The 22,662-nt window shown below is 34.8% G+C and overlaps 1 protein-coding gene across 10 annotated transcripts in view; it reads right to left on the minus strand.

Moving 5' to 3' along the window:
- Positions 1 to 22,662, minus strand: part of SOS2 (SOS Ras/Rho guanine nucleotide exchange factor 2) — a 127,479-nt gene that overhangs the window by 35,319 nt on the left and 69,498 nt on the right. For all 10 annotated transcript variants that reach the window (XM_034648589.1, XM_034648585.1, XM_034648586.1 and 7 more), the window contains 6 exons: positions 20,375 to 20,506; positions 18,903 to 19,067; positions 15,300 to 15,503; positions 12,647 to 12,790; positions 8,947 to 9,057; positions 5,335 to 5,433 (listed from right to left, as the gene is read on the minus strand). In XM_034648589.1, the coding sequence (XP_034504480.1) occupies positions 5,335 to 5,433; positions 8,947 to 9,057; positions 12,647 to 12,790; positions 15,300 to 15,503; positions 18,903 to 19,067; positions 20,375 to 20,506 (855 nt within the window). The remainder of the gene's footprint in view (positions 1 to 5,334; positions 5,434 to 8,946; positions 9,058 to 12,646; positions 12,791 to 15,299; positions 15,504 to 18,902; positions 19,068 to 20,374; positions 20,507 to 22,662) is intronic.

The following is a 22,662-nucleotide window of genomic DNA, read 5'->3' on the forward strand; positions in this document are numbered from 1 at the left end:
ACCCAACTCAGGCTCAATCCCATGACCCATGAGATCACAACCTGAGCTTAACCAACTCAAGCTTTTATGTTATACTCATACACAGGAACACAAAGATAGTGACAAAGCAAATGTTGCATAATCTTAAATAATTAGTGAATCCAGGTGAAGGCAGCACACTATACTATTTTGTAACTTGTCTCTGTGTTTCAAAGTAAAAGGTGAAAGTATTACCTAAAAAAACTCAATCATCTCATATTGAAATATTGGCTTATCTTTCCCAATGAACCTCATCAGAATTATTACTAATAGGTCTTTCTGTTAAGCTTTAAGTTAAGAAGGATTAGGTTCTCTTGATAGGAGAATTTTTATTCCTTCCGTGACTAAATTTCCAAGGAATGACCAAAGAATTAAAGAATATTACTTGAGGGGCACCTGGATGGCTTGGCTGGTTAAGCTACAGTCTCTTGGTGTCAGCTAAGGTCACGATCTCAGGGTCCTGGGATCCAGTGTCTGGCTCACGCTCAGTGGGGAGTCTGCTTGGGATTCTTTCCCTCTGACCCTCCCACCACACACTCTCAAATAAATAAATAAATCTAAAAAAAAAATAAAAAGAAAGAAAAAGAAAAGAAAAAAATAATGTTACTTGCCCCTGAATATGTCAATTCTGAGTGGAGACCAGATATGTTCTTAACAACAAAAGGATACATATAGAATATGTTGGAATATAATAAGTATATTACACAGTCACTTATAAATCAGGAAGTGAATTGTTTTTCCCTTGTTCCTCTTACATAAGGATTAAATATACCTAAGGAAAAAATCTATAATTTATCTGAGGAAAAAAACAGAAAATGAAAGTACTTTGTGATCACCTCAGAAGGATTAAATTTGAGGGGCGCCCGGGCGGCACAGTAGGTTGAGCACCTGACTCTCACAGTAGTGAGATCGAGCCCCTAGTGGGTCTCTGTGCACTCAGCACAGAGTCTGCTTGAGTTTCTTTCTCTCTCTGCGCCTACCACTCTGTGCTCTCTGGTTCTCTTTCTAAAATAAATAAATAAATCTTTTAAAAAAAGGATTAAATCTGAAAAAAACAAAAAAGAAATAAATTACGCATAAGATGAACTTGAAAGTATTGCTATGAATAACAACAATCCAACAATGTACTATAAGATAATTTCAAGTAAACTATATGTAATATGCTATAATTTCTCATTATGTAGTTATTTTTGTATCTTGGTTATCATAAATTCTGGTTCTGGGAAGTAAAACTTGAATAATATTTAAATGCTTTGTACACAAATAAATCTTCCTTGGTATGGGACTGAAGCAAATACTTCAGACTGAAACAGGCTTAAAACTGTTCCAGAATTGTGCTTTCTATTCCCTAAGGAATGTGACAGCCTTAAGTTACACTGGTCCAGCCTTCTTTCTTATGGTTCTCATCCAAAGTAAGCTTAACATGAAATGAAATTTCTTTTGGATGAGTACTTGAGTCAAGGAATATCACAAAAGGCAATCTACAGAAATGGAAGAAATTATTTGTAACTGATACATATAATAAAGTATTAATATCCAGAAGATATAAAGAACTCCTCTAACACAACAACAAAAACACAACCTCCTCAAATAGCAAAGGACTTAAGTAGATATTTTTCCCAGGAACTTACACACATGATTAACAAGCATTAGAGAAATGCAAATCAAAACCACAATGGAATACCACCTCACATCCAGCAGGAGGGCTACTATCAAAAACCAAAAATACAGAAAATATCAAGTATTGATGAGGATGTAGAGAAATGGGAATGCTTGTGCACTGCTGGTGGAGATGTCAAATGGTATAGTGCTATGGAATAAAGTACAGTGTTTCCTCAAAAAATTGAAAATATAATTACCATCTGATTCAGCAATTACATTTCTGGGTATATATCCAAAAGAACTGAAAGCTGGCTGTTGAGGAGATATTTGTATACCCATAGCAGCATTATTTACAATAGCCAGAAAGTAGAAGTAACCCGAATGTCCAGTCACACTGGCTGCTTAACAATATACTTAACACTACTGAACAGCGTACTTAAAATGGCTAAGATGTGAAGTTTCATGTTATGTGTATTTTACAATTACAAATAAATTAATGTTTTAAAAAACCAACAGTATCACAGTCAGAACAAATTTAAGAGTAGAAAGTAGTTTCTCATCCTCCCATGTGATAATCCTTTTAGCTTATATCTAGAATTAGTCCTTATTTAAGTGTTTTTCAAACTGCATATCATAATCCATTAGTGGGTCACAATCACTTTTTAAAAGAAATGGAACAGAATAGAAACAACAGACACTGCATGAAATGATAAGCAGCATTTCATAAAAGTTTTTCTTTCATGTATGTGTGTGTGCGTATATATACATACACACACAGTCAAGACATTAAATGCATTTCTTACTATGGGTTATTCTCACTGTATAAGATAAAGACTGACTCCCAAGAACAATAAATGCTAATAACGACCACATTCTAGAATATTTAGGTCCTTCTGATCCCACTAATTGAGCTGTATGCTTACAAAGAACCAGTAATATGTGTTTCCAAATATGCTTATGCAAGTCGTGCTTATATTGTAATTACGTAATTACTCAATTATATAAGTCAAAGAAATCGGAGTATAAAAGAAGATATTTAGAGGGGCACCTGGGTGGCTCAGTCGGCTAAGCAACCGGCTGGAATTCCGCTCAGGTCATGATCTCAGGGTCATGAGCTTGAGCCCTGTTTTGGACTCCGCCCTCAGTGTGGAGTCTGCTTGAGATTCTCTCTCCCCACTCCTTCTGCCTCAACCTGTTGCTGCTCTCTTTAAAATAAATAAAATCTTTTTTAAAAAAAAGGAAGCTATTTATATGAAAACTCAATCAAGTAACTTTAACGGCAAGCTCCATTAAAAAGGTATAAGGCAGATAATATAAAAGATTTGGAAAAATTTTAAGAACCTAGGTTTCTGCACTCAGATTGTTATACAAACATCTTCAAATTCATGTGCCATCTAAAAAGAAATGGAAAACAGAAATCACAGAAGATAATTTTTGTGATGTAAGCAAGAAAGGTGCATGTTCAAAGGAAAGATTTTACCCTAAGTCAACATATTAGCACATAAATACATATAAATGTCAATCTATAGGGGTTTTGTGGTTATATAAATAAAATGTATATAATATTTTTAATGATTCTTTATTTTTTAGGACTTATGTATTTTAGGGAGGGAGGATGTGAGCACATGTGAGGTGGGGGAGGGGCAGAAGGAGAGATGGGGGCGAGAATTCTCAAGCGACTCCCCTCTGAGTGCAGAGCCCGACATGGGGCTGGATCCCATGACCCTAAGATCATGACCTGTGCTGAAATCAAGAGTGGCTGCTTGATTTACTGACTGAGCCACCCAGGCACTCTGATTCTCTATTTTAATTAGCTGACCAACTCTACAAGACCCAATTTCCATGGCTAAGAGGACATGGAATCCAGGGATTAACTGGTGGCAAAGCAGCTAAGGCCTCAGGATGAGTCAGGTCATCACGGTTAATGTCCTGATCTCAGATGCAGACATAGCGACTGTAAGATCAACCTTGGAGATTCAAAAAACCAATCATCCAGACAGAGGAAAAAAATAAGCTTCAATTATAAGGTCAAACCAAAAATTTTAAATGTTGGCAAATATTTGAAGGAAGTTTTATTTTTTTTATTTTATTTATTTATTTATTTTTAAAAAGATTTTATTTATTTATTTGACAGAGATAGAGACAGCCAGCGAGAGAGGGAACACAAGCAGGGGGAGTGGGAGAGGAAGAAGCAGGCTCATAGCGGAGGAGCCTGATGTGGGGCTCGATCCCATAACACCAGGATCACACCCTGAGCCGAAGGCAGACGCTCAACCGCTGTGCCACCCAGGCGCCCCTGAAGGAAGTTTTAAGACTGATGACAGGACTTCCAATTAGACATGAACATTATCCAAAAAATTTTAGAAATCCAAACATACATCTGGGGCAGCCAATGTATTATTCATATGAAGCCTGCAATCATTTTTATGAGTTCTTTAGGGATCCATTAGTTTCCATAGAGATATTCAGAATCAAGTTGTTCATCTATTTGTGCTCAAAAGCTACTGCGGTTCAGCATCACACATTACGGGTAACAAGACTTCATAAAAAAGAATTCTTGAGACAGCTATTCATTAGAAATCAACAAATGAATTTCTTGCCTAGGTGCCTACAGGATACAGAGTTATTCTGGTTTTAATATTATTATTAATAGGTTAAATGGAAAAAGTCAGAACAGGTTGTCTAAAGCAACAACGTGGTACCCTAAAGAAGAGGTACAAAATACTCAGGCAGAAAGATGCTCAGCTTCTAAAAAGCAATTTAAAAAGTTACAGAAGAAAATTTTACTGAGCAAGATATTCTCAAATTATGGGGCACCTAGATGGCTCAGTAGGTTAAGCATCCAAATCTTGATTTTGGCTATGGTCATAATCTCGGGGTCATGGGATAGAGCCCCTCGTCACGCTCCACGCTCAGCTTGGAGTCTGCTTGTCCCTCTCCCTCTGCTCCTCCCCCCTCTTTGTGCTTGTTTACTCTCTCTCAAATAAGTAAATAAAATCTTTATTAAATAAATACATAAATACATAAATAAAAAGAGCTCAAGTTTTACCATAATCTTTTGTTATATGTTGCTTGGGTCCTAGCAAAGAGAGGAAGAATACTATACTGAATGGTAAAAAAAAAATGTCAACTTTAAAAGTGCTTTTCTTAATAAGTTAAAACAAGATGAAATTTAGATCAACATTATATATAAAAGTTATCAATTACTTACATTAAGAGTTATATCACTGTTACTGTGTGCCTCCAAAAAGTTATGAAAAAAGTAGTCTATGTTCGTATTTTGAAATTCTATATTATAAAATGACAGATAAAGACATATTTTCCTCTATCTACCACTTGAAAATGATATGAAGACAAAAAATACAGGCTTTTCTCCATGGAAAAGGAGGTAGACATTTAAGATACTTAATTTTTATGAATAAAAAGTATTAAAAACAATATGATCAGATCGAAAACTAGTTGTTGGGGTGCCTGGGAGGCTCAGTTGGTTAACATTTGCCTTTGGCTCACGTCATGATCCCAGGGTCCTGGGACTGAGCCCTGCATCAGGCTCCCTGCTCAGCAAAGAGTCTGCTTGTCCCGCTCCCTCTTGCCCCTCCCCCTTGTTCATGCTCAGTTTCTCTCTCTCAAATAAAAAAACAAAGAACAAAAAACAAAACTAGTTCTTAAGCCTCATAAATGCAAGTACTTTGGCTCAGGAAGGCTTCACCTTACCTTTAATAATTCAAAATAGTGCCAACAATGATAAACAGGCACCAGCATAAGGCGTGGAAGGACATAACGAACTGCCTCTTTAAAACCATCAGCAATGGACTGCAAAGCAAAAAGACATAACTGTATATCTCTGGTCTCAAGAATATAAAACAGCAATGCCTAACAGAAATAACTTTTAAAAATACAAGATACAGACTTAAACAAAACTATAACAGAACACATGTTGTACATGGAAAATAAAGTGCTGTAAAATGAAGGGTTTTTTTCCTCCTTTGAGTCATTAGATAGATACATACATTTCTTCATTTCTTATACAGCAATAATAACTTTCACAGTAGTCCTACACAACTTTTCTTCAAAAGTTCTGGCTTCCCCACACCCTAAAAGAATTTTGAAAGCTTGTAACCTGTTGTATATTTTTACATCATCTTTTGAAATGTTTTAAGTAGTTATGAAGGATGAATTTTTTGGGATGCTGTATATTGTAGATGTGATTTAAATATGTTTCACCAAACGATGATTAAATAAATCTCAGATTTAGCTTATTTATTTTATGAAAAATATCTGTCATATAACTACACTGACAAAGCCAATCTTCAATTTCAAAATAAAGAGCTAGATCAGACAATTTCTGCAGAAAGTCTAACTTCATTCTTAAAGTCAAACATACAGGTTAACGTCACAGTCTGAAGCACAGCAAGCATCTGGGAGAATCTGTAACTGCTTCTAACACCTTACCCCCAGTACGAGGACTTCACAAGCCTTCCCTCTCCTTTATTCCAACGTCCAATTAATGACGAGGTACTTTAAAAAAAATTAATATTCACCGTTGTAAATGATCTCACTTCTTAATTCTTAGATATGGCAAGATATAGTTAGATATGACATGACATTTTAGCTACTAAGAGTTTTTATTTTTAACACAATTACCCTACCTCCTGCTTTTAAAAACCCTTTGCTTTGCACTCAATGAACTCTCCTTCAAGAGCAAAAGTTTTTTGTTCCCCCTGGCTGGGACCCTGCAGGTTTTTATACCTTGGATCGATGCATAATGGGAAATTCAATATGGCAAGGAGTAACGTGTAAGAGAAGTTGGAAAAGAGAACACAAAAACACAAACAAGGTAGCAGCCAGGCTAGAAACTGATTCCCTTAAAGCTGTCTGTGCCTGTATATCGCCTGAAAAATCTTAGTGTGTAGCTAGGGGTAGGTATCTCCCAGTTTTGAAAACTAATCGTCTGTAGAATAAATTATTTTCTAAAATTTATAAGGGTTTTAAAAGTTACTTATATTGATTTTAAATGTCATTAGGTTGACTTATTTAAACTGGAATTTCTCCTCATCAGATAAATACAGACAACAGCAATATATGTGGAAAGAATCTCACATGATGCTTCTTAAAAGTATCCTCACAGGCAAACACTCCCATAATTCTCATAAATTGTTAACTGAAATTAAATTATAAATTGTTCAATGGACTTGTTACCATGATATGCCCAATCAACCTATTTTCCTAAAGATTAATTTCTTTCATTTGATTAATGAAAGATAGTGATATGAATCACCCCAGATATATTTTTATATATCTTATGTATAATACTGTAACTGGAACCAAGATGAAACTTTAAAATTAAGTCTACGAAGATCAGCTATATTGCTAACTGGCACTGAAATACTACTAAAGTGTATCCTAAAGTGCTAATGCAATATGTATTTATAGTGTAAGAACTATAAATAAAACAAGTGAATGAATATTTTAATATATGCCAAATGTGCTTAGTGTATTCCCGTTTGATTTTCACAAAAACCGTAAGAGATATATATTATCATCACGTCACAAATGAGCAAACTAAGTCTCAGAGGTGAAGTGACTTGCTCAGGATAACACAATCATTGATTGGCCCAAAGCCTGAAGTTCTGACTCCAAAGCTAACATTCTTTAAGTGTGCTATAGCTTCTAAAGAAGTTTTTTGCTTTATGTTTTTTTAATGAAGCATTACCTTCTTCACCTTATAATGAATGGATCTTTTTAAAGTTAATATAGTAAAAGTGAGTTTGGTATGAAAAAGGTTTTTATTTAAGTCTTTAAATTTCACTAAATACCTGGACCAACAGTTAAATAATTGGGTCTTAAACATTCAAATCCCACAGTAAGAATTCCTAATAAAATAGGAATGAAACAAGAAATATTGTGAGTGCTCTTAGTAATTATGCAAAGATCTTATAGTTACGTTGTCCCATTTAAGTAATGTTTACAGTTTACATAAATATATAAGATTAAGCTTAAGAAAATTATTCCTTCATTGAAGCAAATTTTGAAAATTAGGTGTAATTTTTATTCCATGTTGACAAGTTATTGAATAGAAGACAATAGGAATTCACAGTAAAAAAGGCAGAGACAAGATTGTAAGTTCAATTTTGAACACGTTATATCTGAAATGTTGTGGGATAGCCAAGTGAATTGATTCAAAGGGCAGCTGGTTATATGAATGAATACACACACACACAGTGCTCCTAAGAGTATTATGGCTTGAAAATACAAATAGGAAGTCACTAACATATAGGCGACAGCTGAAGCAGCATGTACAGATAAAGTCACTCAAGGAGAGTACAGAGGGGCAGAAAAGCAGGGGCTGATAATTGAAACTGGAGAACATCTACAATTATGGAGACTAATAAGAAATTAAAGAACATAAAAATTAGGAGAAAGTATTATAGGCACCAAAAGGACAAGGAGGGGATGAACAAATACTACAGGCATAAATATGAAATCAAAATACCCACTGGAGTTGGCAATTAAGTTCATTTTCAAGGTCAGCTTTTAGTGTTATATCCTAAACAGAATACAGATGGTAGCAGTTTGATAAAGAATGGCAAAAAGTAATATGAAGATAATTGGTTTAAAAATGAAAAAAAAGAAAGGGGAGAATAGCCAGAGAGAAGAAAGTTTTGTTTATTTATTTATTTGCTTGTTTTAGGACAATAAAGACCGTATTCATATGCTAGGGGAGAAGAGCTAGTCTAGATGTTTCTATAGCAGTAAATAGTCAAGGATCAATGCCAACGTAACCTTCGTAAAAAGTGTTGAAAGGGTAAAAATGTAATTCTGTCTCTCCACTTTCTTTCATTCTATCTAACTGCATTACCGAACCAATTAACTTGCACAGACCCCATTAATATATCTCCTCTAGATTATAGGCCTAGTAGAGAAGTCAATATGGGTATCACATGAGGACAGTCTCCACTCTTTATGATTTCTGTTCCAGCTTCTGTAGGGAATCAGATCCTGAAAAAGCGCTACATATTAGTATCTATATCCTGGGTCTAGAATGTGCCAGATTCTTGCAGTCAACCAGTATGTGTAATATTCTATAAAAGATTTCTACATTAAGGACAGCCTGAAAGAACTTGAGACACAAACCAGAAGACCATCTAAAACAAGCTTACAATGAACAGATTTTGAAGGACTGGTGAATTAGTTCCTTATGTGCTTTATGAAAGGATTCCAGAACTTACAAATATTTGAAGAAAAAGATGGTGAGATATTTCTTTAGTTGCCTTATAAAACTAAAACAAAAACAAAAACACAACAAAAAAATCAATTTAAGTTTACCTGAAAGTGTAGAGCCACCGCAGGTCTGGCCATCAACTTACTAAAATGTTCATTAAATTTTGGAGAAAGAATGTCCTGTGATAATGTTTCATAAGGATCAAATGCTTGCTCCTATTTTTTTTTAAAAGGAGAATGTGTTAGGTTTAAAAGAACATCTTTTCTACTAATATGGCAGATTATTTAATAGTAAATTTTTAATCAAGTTCTCAACTAGGTTTCAGAACTTTTTACTCTCTACTTTAGGGGACAAACAATAACTAGGAAATTTTTTTAAATGTATGTAATGGTCTTGAGTGACAGATGACAAGGTCTTAAAATAGATCGCTGAATTTGTGGTCAGAAGTTATCAAACTATTAAAATGCTTATGCACATTTATTCCCAGTAAATGAAGAGTATTTATTAGCAAAACAAGGCTGGATTTGAAATTTCAGTTAGGCTTACCTAGGTTAAAGTGAGTTCACACCTAAGATACTCTCCAAGGAAGCGAAACCTAATGTTAGCACTGTTTTATCCACTCTACACTTATCAAAATTAGAAAAAGAAGGCAAAGACTAATATACAGTAATATAAAAAAGCAGAAGTTGCCCATATTTTGTACAATGTTTATATTTCAATAAATTCCTATTACTTGACAATAATCAATATCCCCAATGTTTAGTTACAACTAAGAGACTCGTTTCGTTTTTGTATTTTAAAAATACAGTATGTTGGGGCGCCTGGGTGGCACAGCGGTTAAGCATCTGCCTTCGGCTCAGGGCGTGATCCTGGCATTATGGGATCGAGCCCCACATCAGGCTCTTCTGCTATGAGCCTGCTTCTTCCTCTCCCACTCCCCCTGCTTGTGTTCCCTCTCTCACTGGCTGTCTCTATCTCTATCGAATAAATAAATAAAATCTTTAAAAAAATAAAAAATAAATAAAAAAATAAAAATACAGTATGTTTTTCAAAAAATAACAAGTATTGGTGAGGATGAGAGAAACTGAAATACTCATTCTTTGCCAGTGGGAATATAAAATGGTGTAGCCCCTGTGGAAAACAGTTTGGCAGTTCCTCAAAAAGCTTAACAAAGAATTACCCCATGACCCAGCAATTCTACTACTGGATATATACCCAAAAGAATTGAAAATAGACTCAAACAGATACTTGTATGCCAGTGTTCACTGCAGCATTATTCACAACAGCCAAAAGATGGAAACACCACGTATCCATCATCAAATAAACAGATAGATAAAATGTGATATATACATATAATGGAATATTATTCAGCCATAGAAAGGGATCAGAGTTCTGATACATGCTGTGATGGATGAAACCTGAAAACACGTTAAGCGAAATAAGCAGACACAAAAGAATATTGCTATGATTCCACTTATATCATGTATCTAGAATCAGCAAATTCATATAGACAGAAAGTAGATTAGAGGTTACGAGGGGTTGGGGGGGAGGGAAGAACAGGGAGTTACTGCTTACTGAGTACAGAGTTTCTATTTGGGGTGATAAAAAGGTTTTGGAAAAAGATAGCAGTAATGGTTGTATAATATTGTGAATTTAATTAATGCCATTGAATTATATACTTAAAAATGGTTAAAATGGCAAACCTTATATAATGTATAATGTATATTTTACCACAAAAAACAAAATAAAAATTAGACAATAACATTGTCTTTGAACCATGATAATTTTAAGAGAACTGCAAGCAACCAGGCTACAGATTAATATGCTGAGGTACTGTAACATAAAAACTTGCTAATAAGAATCAAGGCTGAATATTTTGCTTAGGTATCAGTAACTGAATACTTCTATCAGTTTCATTGTCTCTAAAATGGATGTAATAAAACTGATCTATATTTTCAAAAAAATATAGGCAAGGATTATAACATTAGAAAATCTTTTACATGAGACGCCTGGGTGGCTCAGTTGTTCAGCCTCTGCCTTCGGCTCAGGTCATGATCCCACAGTCCTGGAATCGAGTCCCACACTGGACACCCTGCTCAGCAGGGGGCCTGCTTCTCCCTCTGCCTGCTCTGCCTGCCACTCCCCCTCCTTGTGCTCTGTTCCTCTCTCTCTCAGTCTCTCTGACAAATACATAAATAAATCTTAAAAAAAAAAAAAAGAACATCTTTTACATGAAAACTAAAGAAAGCACTTTTACAACCTGTTTTCCAAAAGCAATAAAAATGGCCAATGAGTATACAAAGATGTTAACATGATTAGTTTTTTTTTTTTTTTTAAAGATTTTATTTTCGACAGAGATAGAGACAGCCAGCGAGAGAGGGAACACAAGCAGGGGGAGTGGGAGAGGAAGAAGCAGGCTCATAGGGGAAGAGCCCTGATGTGGGGCTCGATCCCATAACGCTGGGATCACGCCCTGAGCCGAAGGCAGACGCTTAACCGCTGTGCCACCCAGGAGCCCCTAACATGATTAGTTTTAAAAATAAAAGCTTTTCCCTCCCTCATTAGACCGGCAAAAATGAATAGAGTAACACCTAGAGTTAGTGAAGGAGTGGGAAAAAGAGCAGCATATATTAGAGCTTATCTGTAAGTAAATTTGGCAAAATGCTTTAAGGTTCTAAAAATTTCCTCGTCTTTAATAATAAAATTCCACTTTATAATTTCACTTCTAGGATTACATCCTAAAAGAATTATTAGACTATGAAGACAATATAAATGTATTTCTTGCAATAACAAAAATGGAAGCAACCTACATGTTTATTAATAGTAAAGTTAAAATATGTTATGGTGTCTCCATATAACATGGTACTAATTCAGACTTCAAAAACAGTGTTGAAGGAGAAGTGAGGGTGGATGGGTGAAACAGGTAAAGGGGATTAGAGGCACAAACTTCTAGTGAGTAAATCACAGGGATGAAAAGTACAGCATAGGTAATATATATTGTCAACAATATCATAATAATGTTGTATGGTGACAGATGGTAAGAGCACATATGGCAGTAAACACTGTATAATGTACAGAATTGTTGAATTTCTGTGTTACACACCTGAAACTAATATAACATTGTATGTCAACTAAACTTCAACTTATATATTAAAAAATCGTGTGGAAGTCTATTTATTAACATGGAAAATGTTCATGATATATTGAGAACAGGAGAAAATAGTAACAGTCTATTTTTGTAAATAAACAGGTTTGTATCTATATATAGAAAAATATTTTTAAGGATTAAATATGTTGTAAGGATAAGTTATCTCTGGGTGTTGCAAAATTGAGCGATTTTCACTTTATTTATATTTCCCTCTATTTTTCTGAATATTTTTACAATGAGCTACATTATTTTTATAACCATCACTTAAAGACAAAATGATTTCCACCTTGGGAAAAAAATTAAAATATAAACCTCCTTTTCAATTTTTGGAAATTAAGACCAAAATCTACAAAAGCTATATAACTATGGTCAATAAAATTTATTTTCTTTCACTTTAAATGCACGTGCCATTAAAAGAATCCTAAATGTTACTACTCAACCAACTTTCATTATAAATATTACCATAAATACACTATAAAATAAGTGTCACTAAAAATGTAGACAATGTAATTTTAGTTTGGTACTAGTTCAACCTTCAATATTATTTTATAGCAGCCAGCAATGTCCTCTAATTTTCACAGAGAATATCTTACTAAATTTTTTAATACACTATTCAGGACTGTAATGAGAATTATAAAGTAGTTTTGTAAACTTACTTCTGCCAAATCTTCAAAACAGCTGCCCGCTAACGGATGAGGACTGCTTTCATCAGTCATTTCAACTGTGTCTTCAATCAAACCTAAAAGTTTCACAGTTAATTCATGTATATCTGAAATGTTACTGAAAATCCTGTCAATATCCTGAAAAAAAGAAAAGTTAAGACATGTGAGGTTGAAATTTTGTTTAAAAATTACTAAATATAAGTAATATAAGTGTTAAGGGTACATTTTCATCCAATTGCATACTAATATATTCCAAGACATTTAATATATTCTATAACAAAGCAAAAGTCATCAGAAGGGGGAATGAAGCATGAGAGACTATGGATTCTGAGAAACAAACTGAGGGCTTCAGAGGGGAGGGGGGTGGGGGAATGGGATAGACTGGTGATGGGTAGTAAGGAGGGCACGTATTGCATAGTGCACTGGGTGTTATATGCAACTAATGAATCATCAAACTTTACATCAAAAACCAGGGATGTACTGTATGGTGACTAACATAATATAATAAAAAAATATTATTATTAAAAAAAAGACATATTTTTCCCCTTTAGAAAAAAAATTAAAAAATAAAAATAAAAATAAAAAGCTAGTAAACAAAAGCCGGGTTCAAAATGAATACCTGACTTCTAATCCAAATACAATCCAGTTTCACAACTTGTAGCCTGTCTCCTGAATTTGGGGAGGAATTAGTAAGACTTCATTCAAGCTTCCATGTGTGAATTGTTAAGTCTTCTGGAAACAAACAGACTATATGACTGATTGTGCAGGTTATGGCCAACTATCATTCACTCTTCCATTTTGAAATGGAAACATTATACGCTGTGGAATCTGACAGACCCGAGCATGGATCTTGGTCCCACACTTGTTAAATAAATGACTCTGGATTAGGTCACTTACTATGTTTCAGGCACTATTATAAGTACTTGACATGTAATCTCATAACAGCCTTATTAGGTAGGTACTATCATCATCCTCATTTTTGCAAATGAGGAAACCAGCTCAGAGCAGTTAAGTTATTTGCTCAAGTTCACATGGCTGGCATATTAATATCTATCTACCCTCATAAGGTTCTTAGGATTAAATGAGATGATTTCTACAAACTGCTCCTGGCATATATTAGGTCCTCCACAAATGTGAGCTTTTTGAAGACAAAGGAGTAGGGCCTAAAAGAGTAAATTAAGATTAGTTTTAAGTCACTCATTCCTTTATCAAATGTTTGCTGAGTACTATGCTCCAATCTCAGATGGTCTTTACCTCAAAAGTTTACATCTTCTGAGACTAAAACATACACTAGAAAAAAAATACAATAAATACAGTGAATCCATATCTAAATGCTAAAAGTTTAAAAAGATTCAACAGATATAGAGAAAGAGAAAAAAAGGAATTCTTTTCTCTTGACCCTTCAGTATCCTAATAGAAATTTTCTATCGAATCAGCACTATCAATGAGAAGAGACCCCCCAAAAATTAATTCCTGAGGAAAGAAAACTAATGGGACACAAAAAAGGCAAAGAAGATAAAATAAACTACCAACATCTGTTAGGTTTTTATTCTTAGATAGAACCAGTTATACTGTGGTATTAAAGAACTCAAGTTCAAGTTCAACCTCTGTAACTCACTTACCAAGTCATATTCATTTTGTGTCAATTCCTCATCTCAGTAAGGTAAAGATGATAATACTTGTCTTATCTATCTCAGAGCAGTGTTATAAGGGTCACATAAAATAGATAGTACTTTGAAAATGACAAAATGTGATTACTTAAATCAGTATGTCCAGTGGGAGTTGCTTTAAACATTAAACTAAACATAAGTACCAAAAAAAAAAAAAAAAAGGATAGAAGGCAACTAAAAAACCTTACATTATCACTGAAACTTATGCTTTTGGAAAAGAATCAAAGACGCTAAATCACTTCCTAATCTTAAACACTTAGCCAGCTGTGTCTGCACATTCACTCATGTAATAGTTATTTGGGGGAGGAAGTCAGGAGGTAGAAAAAAGGCTGAGTATTTAAAGTGAAGGGCAGACACATAGACATCTAAAGAAAAATAAATCATGGGATAAAGGAAGGAAAGAAAAAAAAACTTTTTAAAAAAGACAGTATTTGTCTAGCTGTATTCCTTAAGTTGACTTTAGAAGCTACAAAGGTAAAAAAAAGAAAAACAAAAGGACCAGGCTCCCATCCTAGTCCCACCACTTCCACCCCATTTTCCAACAGAGTAGCTCTGCCTTTGTTTATGTGCACTCTGCATAAACTTGTTTCTTAAAAAGTTCCACTGTTAAAACTTTAAACCACTGCCTTAAAGTACTTACCAAAAGACATGAAAAAGTATTAAGTCTTTCTTTTCTAGACCATACATGTTTTTCACTATGTTCAAACAAATGACTAGAAACCTCAAATCCTGCATAGCAGAGAGATTTCATTCCCGTGTAGTCCCCCTTTCTAGTCAGGGCAGCTGTGTGCACTTGTGTCTAACTTTCACTGTCACTGCCCTTAATGCAGAACAATTCACATATTTTAAAAACTATAAATACTACATAATAGAATAGTTGTGCTTTATACATAAAGTATAAAAAGTTCCAATTTATGATTTTAAGCTGCTATTTAACTTTTGGGGTACAAAGAATTTCAATCCAAAAAGGTACTTACAGAAGGTTTAAACAGCTTTCTGTCAGAAAGAAAGGCTTCTCGAAACACTTTAATGATCATATTGAGTTCCCGTAGATACTGCCTTTCTTCCGCAATTTCGGTTCTGACAAGGTCATAGTAGTTTAATTCGCCTGAAGAACGAGGTTCGTCTTCACAGAGAGAAACCAAACCTATGTCATCCTGATCAAACATGTCCATCAAAACCTGACAGATATAAATCAATAATGTAGAAACTTATTTTCCATACTTTCATAAAATGGTCTCAAGGTACTTAGAATTAAAACATTAAACAATGAGAGCTGTGTGCATTACAAGCTAATTTATATAAGAAAATTCAAATAAGAGAAATATGAAAAGTTGAAGGGAAAAAACAAATAAAATTGGATATGCAAAAATAAATAAATATTTATGGAAATAAGATAGACCTAATAGTGAAATATATGTGTGTATTCATATATGTGTGTGTATATACACACACATAAACACACATATATAATAGCAAAAAAGAGCATACCTTTGAAGGACAACAATCTGAGCCAAAATCCTGGTTCAACCACTTACTCACCTGTGATTACAGACAAGTTATTTATTCTTTTGAAAGCAGATTCCTTCTATGTAAAAGGTAACTGATGAAAAAATTCAATGAGGTAATGTACATAAAATGCATACTACTATATCTGGCATTCAAAATGGTAGTAGTTCCTTGTCCTATTGTAAGGAAAGCCATGTCCACTTGGAGAAAAATAAAAGGATACTCTTGTAGAAGCACCTGAGAGAGAAGAGTGTGATGCTTTTCTAATGCATATTTACTATACCAGCAACTGTTACTAAGAAGTTAAAGAAGGTGCCTATCCCACTGCAGGAAGAGAGGACTGCTAGGAGACTGGTTACGTACACAATAAGAGATCAAATAAGAAAATATATTAAGAAAAACGGGAGCCAGATTTCTCACTGTCAGAGAAGACAGTTACAAATATGAACAAGGGGAGGCTAAAATGAACCCTGTGGAATTAGTTTTGGATTGATCTGTGAATTCATATAAAGACAGACAATTCTTTTTTGGTAGACATATGGTAGTTCTTGAGTTAGAAGCATGAGCCTGAAAGAATGGTAAAGCAGCAGATTTCCCAAAATTGTTCTACCCACTCAGAAATAGGTAAATAAAATACTATCTTCAAAGCAGAACTGAATTACCACCTGCCTTATAGGTCCACCCCCACCTAAATGTAGGTCGGTGCTAATAGACCACCTGTGCTGGAAAATAAACAACTTGTCCAAGTACACATCTGTATTAGTTTTCTCGGGCTGCCATAACAACAAAAACACACATAAATAAATATAGATATGTGTGTATACATGTATACACACACTCACTCCCCAAATCTGGCTTCTAGAGACCAGAACATGTACACTCTAATAGCAGTGAGCTTATCTAGCACCCAGATCTTGGTTTCTAAATACCATTCTCCACTAAAAGGAACCTGAAGTTTTTAGAAAATGACTAATCCCAGGCTTGAGCAGCATGTAAAAAAAAGTTGAACCTGGAACATTTGTCAAAAGAAAGTGTTCAAAAAATGATACAGACAGAGAAGCCAACTTGAAGGAGCTCCCACTGGCCAGATCTGGGACAATGTGAATTATCGAAACAAGTAATGAGATAATGGATAGCATATTAAATAAGAATCCACAAGTCTATATTAAAAAAAACAAATGAATAAATTTCAAGTGCAATGAGGAACAAGATATTCACAATCTCAAAATATTTTACAAAATATTTATTACAAAAGGGAAAATAGTACTTCAAGGCAGAGAAACCTGGAAAACAATCCCTTAATCAAGTGATCAAAATGAACGTCAGCAGTAATGGAACACATCAAAATTATGTGCCATGTGAGAAATGCAATGAAAAGGGTACAGCATTACTTCTATGATATTCCTGGTCAAAGATCCATAACCTGAATCTAATAAGGAGACAATATCAGAAAAAACTAAAGTAAGGGACTTTTTCTTTTTTTAAGTAGGCTCCACGCCCAGTGTAGAGCCCAATGTGGGGCTTGGACTCACGACCCTGAGATCAAGACTTTAGCCAAAATCAAGAGTCAGATGCTTAATCAACTGAGCCACCCAGGAGCCCCAGTAAGGGACATTTCAAACAATAACTAGTTGTAATCCTCAAAATTATCAAGGCCACAAAAGTTAAAGAATTATGAGGAACTATTCCAGACTGAAAGATACATGACTAATTCTGGACTGGATCATTTTGCTATAAAGGACATCACTGGGACAACTGGCAAAACGAACGGTGCCAGAAAATTAGATAGTATAATGTATCAAAGTTAATTTCCTGGATTTTGACTGTCATACCATGGGTATGCAGAAGAATGTTTTTGTTTGTAAATTATGTTGACAACTTACTCTCAAGCGGTTTAGGGCACAGGAGAGTACCTTTCATTGTACCTGCAACTTTTCTAAAGTCTGAGATAGAAAAAAAAAATTTTTTTTAAAGCATGTAATCGTAATTTTAGAAGTCAAAATAGAAATATCAAGGAATTTCTACTACGAAATTCAAGTGAAAAATCATTTTTGAGACCAAGGCAGACTAGAGCAGATCTCAACCATAACTGTGTATCAGAATCACCTGGATGCTTTCAAAATATACTGAGGCTTAGAGTCCTAACCCAGGCCAAGTAAATCAGAACCTCTGGGAGTCAGATGCAGGCATCAGTATTCTTTCTGGTAATTCTGATGTACAAAGTAGAGAACCACTGGCATGTGCCAAGTTCTAGGGGTCCTTCAGCCTCAGTGGTCTAGTTTAGGCGCCTTCTCTATGAAGTGTTCCTGGTCTCCCCCATGCCAGCGGTGACCACTTTATTGCAACTTTGGCTTATAATAGCTTTTAATCATACTGTGCTGCAATTATTATTTTTTTACAATATTTTTATTTCCCACTAAAATAAATTCCTTCTTACACAGGGACTGCTGTCTTGTTCAGTGCTGTATCACTAATGCTCAGGACAGTGACTGGCACATTGACAGATGCCCAAAAATGCTGATTTAAAAAGAAAAAAAAATAAAAAATAAATTTTTTTTGTTTTTAAAGTAAAAAGGAAAGAAAAGGAAGAGAAAGGAAAATACTCAGTCTCTTCCCCCAGAAGCTTACAGCCAGGAAGCAACAAGGTAACTAACAAAGTATCAGAAGGAAGAAACACTGGAATTGCAGTCTTTTGGTCTCTACCTGTGCCCCACTATTCTGTGAAACCAAAGTATACTTTTCAAAATTACTTATACTTAAAAGTACCTGAACGCTCTGTATATATTTTCTTTCTAAAAAGATAAAATTCAAACTATTTTTCTGAAATTGGTTTGAGGCTTTGGATGTTTTTTTCTTGTAGGTAAAAGATTCTTGATTGCGGGGGGGGGAGATTCCCATCTTCTCATATGCTGAAAATATCATGGTTTGTCTAAAATGCCAACATTTTTCTGTCTTCCAATACCAGGAATTATAAAAATTACTAATATAAACATGTATAAAAAAGACAGACGTAGAGGTGACATACAGTCACTACTATTCAAGTTAAGTTTAAATATCTTTTTAACACTTACCTTATCTGCACACATTGACACTTTAATGTCCTGCTGAGATATTTCATAATGTCGGATATTAAAAACATAATTACCAGCCAACTTCAAAATATCAGCTGAGATATACTCTAGCACAGCCACAATATATAGGGATACATGATAGTCCACTTTGTACCCTAAAACTTCCTGTGGAAAGAATGAACAATTTAATTCCAAAAAATGGCATTGGCAAGTATCAATTAAACACTTAAAAATTTTATCCAATATTCTTGCTTACAAAGAACTTTCTATAAACCAAATGTCTAAAGTTACAGGTACCAAAGGATACAGAATGAGCCATTGGTCCCAGTATCAAGTGCTTTTTAAAGAGACATCTGATCTAACAAATCTGCGTTTAGTATCAAGGAAGAAGAGATTATTGATTTTAATATAGAAATCATGGCCAGGACTTCACTGAAAACCTCTTAATTAATACATTACCCAAAACCCATTTGACAAGTATCTGCTATCTTCAAGGACCTATAACCAATATTCCTGAATGACAGTGGTTTGTACTGAAGGGAGGATGTGTGCATATGAGTGGGGAATTAGGGGATGTCTTGAAATTGCTACCAAGGGGGATTCAAATCCATATACATCAGGTATTTTCTATAGATGAAATAATATTCCCTAGCCTATTTTTCCAATGTATATAAAAAATACCTGTAATACAAATTAATTTAAAAACAGTTCTGAACTCACCATAGCTTTTGACTACATATATACATATATACATTTTTTTTACGATTTTATTTGATAGAAAGCAGGACAGCGAGTGAGAAAGCACATGTGGGGGGAGGGGCAGAGGGAAAGGGAGAAGCAGAGCAGGGAGTCTGATGCGGTGCTCAATCCCAGGACCCTGAGATCATGACCTGAGCCGAAGGCAGACACTTAACCGACTGAGCCACCCAGGCTCAATATATAGTTGGTTTTTTTAAATTTGTTTTAAGATTTTTTCATTTATTCATTTGTGAGAGAGACAGAAAGAGCGCAACCAGGGGGAGAGGCAGAGGGAGAGGGAGAAGCAGACTCCCTGCTGAACTGGGGGCCAACATGGGGCTCGATCCTAGGACCCGGAGATCACAACCCGAGCCAATGGCAAAAATGCTCCAACATTTGAGCCACCAAGGCGCCCGAGACAATATGTTTTTCTTAACCAGAGGTTGAGAATCAGTCAGGGGTAGTACTCAACAGAAGATACCACAAAGATGTATTACTGCTTATTGATAACTTTTAATGTTATTTGAAAGGAAATCTGATTTTATCAGAGTATATTTATTTTTATTTGTATACACACTAAGAAATATATATATGCATATGCACAAGTACACACACGTACACGCACATACTAACATAGACCATGCTATATAAATACTATATAGATACACCAATACACTATAAAGTATTATTTATGATAAAGAACTTCCCCAATGTTTATTTTATTTTTTTACTACCTTCAATGAAGGATGGATTTTGTCCACAGGAAGTAAGAGAGGATTTCTTCGTTTTCGTTTTTCTATGGCAGATTGTGCATCAGCAATAGCCCATTTATCAATTGGATGAGGAAAGGTCTTTTGAACACGTTCCTGTTCAGATCACAGCAGTACTGTTGTTAATAGAAGTGTTCATAACTAGAAAATTCATACAAAACTAAATTTTATCATCTTTAATGCTAGCAGATAATAGTGACATAATATGTTCTGATTCCTGTAGTTAACTAATTTTTTTTTTAAAAAGGATAAACAGGACTCTCAAGATTTTTCCACATAATTCCCATGAGTAAAGAAAAAGGTGAACTTTATTTATTTTTTATTTTTTATTTTTTTTAAAGATTTTATTTATTTATTTGACAGAGATAGAGACAGCCAGAGAGAAAGGGAACACAAGCAGGGGGAGTGGGAGGAAGAAGCAGGCTCACAGCAGAGGAGCCTGACGTGGGGCTCAATCCCATAACGCTGGGATCACGCCCTGAGCCTGAAGGCAGACGCTTAACCGCTGTACCACCCAGGTGCCCCAAAAGGTGAACTTTAAACAGAAAGCTTTAAGCATAAGCATAATTAAGATGGAACGAGAACTAGGAAAAAGTAACATTAGGAGAGATTAAAACCGGCATGAAATACTCACCAGTGATTTTACAATAAAGTTCGTAGGGTTAAAAATCTTTACCTAGCAGAAGTTGTTAACTCATTATTAATAATTATTATGCAGTCACTCACCTTTTCCTAACCCTAGAGCTTGAAATACAGAGAAGAATTTTATTTTTTTTAAAGATTTTATTTACTTATTTGACAGAGACAGAGACAGCCAGCGAGAGAGGGAGCACAAGCAGGGGGAGTGGGAGAGGAAGAAGCAGGCTCCCAGCGGAGGAGCCTGACCTGGGGCTTGATCCCAGAACACTGGGATCAGGCCCTGAGCCGAAGACGCTTAACAACTGAGCCACCCAGGCGCCCCATGAATTTTAAAAAGAAGAGATGTCATGTACCTCTTTAAAGGATCAAGTAGGTAACAAAGCTAAGATTGGCTTAAGGAAATACATCTCTTGGTGAAAACAATCTAACCCTTTTAGGTTACTATTATGGTTCATCTAATCTAAAATTTAACCAGTGGTTGGCATGAATAATGAGAACTAAAGATAAGTGAATCAAACTCCAATTTTTAGTGAGACTTCCTGTTTTTTAAAATTATGTTCTCATCTTTTAGCATATTTAGCTATTGAGAAGTATGCTTTTTTTATACTTAATGTCTTAGAGCTGACAGTAGGGAAACAAATGCTTTAATTCCAAGAGTCCCTAAAAATCTTAATAGCTCAATTATTCCAAATTAAGATTTTCCTTCATACTGGAAGTTGTTGCTTTATTATACAAACAATTTTCAAAAGAAAGGTGATGTAAGCAGTATAGTACAAAAGCAATTTTTGAAAGCCGTACCAAAAGGTATTTCTAAAAACCTAAAAATACTCCCATATAACTGAGCGAAAACAAATATTTTAGCACTAATTCACACAATTTTTTAGAGGTGTGTCTGTGTATTAATCAAACAGTAAATATCCTTAAGGTTTTTACTAGTCCTTTATTGAAGGAGTATTTATATGCAGTACAATGCACAGACCTTAAGTGTACAATTCAATGTTTTGAAAAATGCTTACACCTGTGTAACCACCACTTTCATAAAGATATAGAATATTTTTATCATCTCACTCTCCACCCCTCATAGGCAGGCACCTTTCTGATTTCTATCACCATTAATTTTAGCTGTTTCTGAACTTCATATAAATGTATCATACCATATGTACTCTCTGAGGTCTGGCTTGTTTTGTTCTATAAAATGTCCATGGATTATAGCCACGTTATCACACATATCAATAGTTCATTCTTTCATTTTATTATGGAGTAGTATTCCATTTTATAAATTAACCACAATCTATTTATTCATTTTCTTGTTGATAGAAATTTGAGTTGTTACCAATTTTTGGCTATTATGAATACAACTGCTTGTACATTCATGCATAAGTCTCTTTGTGAACATATATTGTCGTTTCTCTAGGTTAAACACTTAGGAGTAAAACTGCTGGGTCACAGGCTAGATATACTGTATATTTAACTTTATAAGAAACTGCCAAACTATTTTCCAAAGCGATTATACCATTTTACACTCCCACTAGCAATGCGTAAGAGTTCTAGTTATGCTACATCGCATTTGGTGTTATTAGTCTTTAATCTTTCCCTTGAGAAGGGTGTGAAAT

This window comes from Ailuropoda melanoleuca, chromosome 20, assembly GCF_002007445.2.
Source record: "Ailuropoda melanoleuca isolate Jingjing chromosome 20, ASM200744v2, whole genome shotgun sequence".
NCBI lineage: Eukaryota > Metazoa > Chordata > Mammalia > Carnivora > Ursidae > Ailuropoda > Ailuropoda melanoleuca.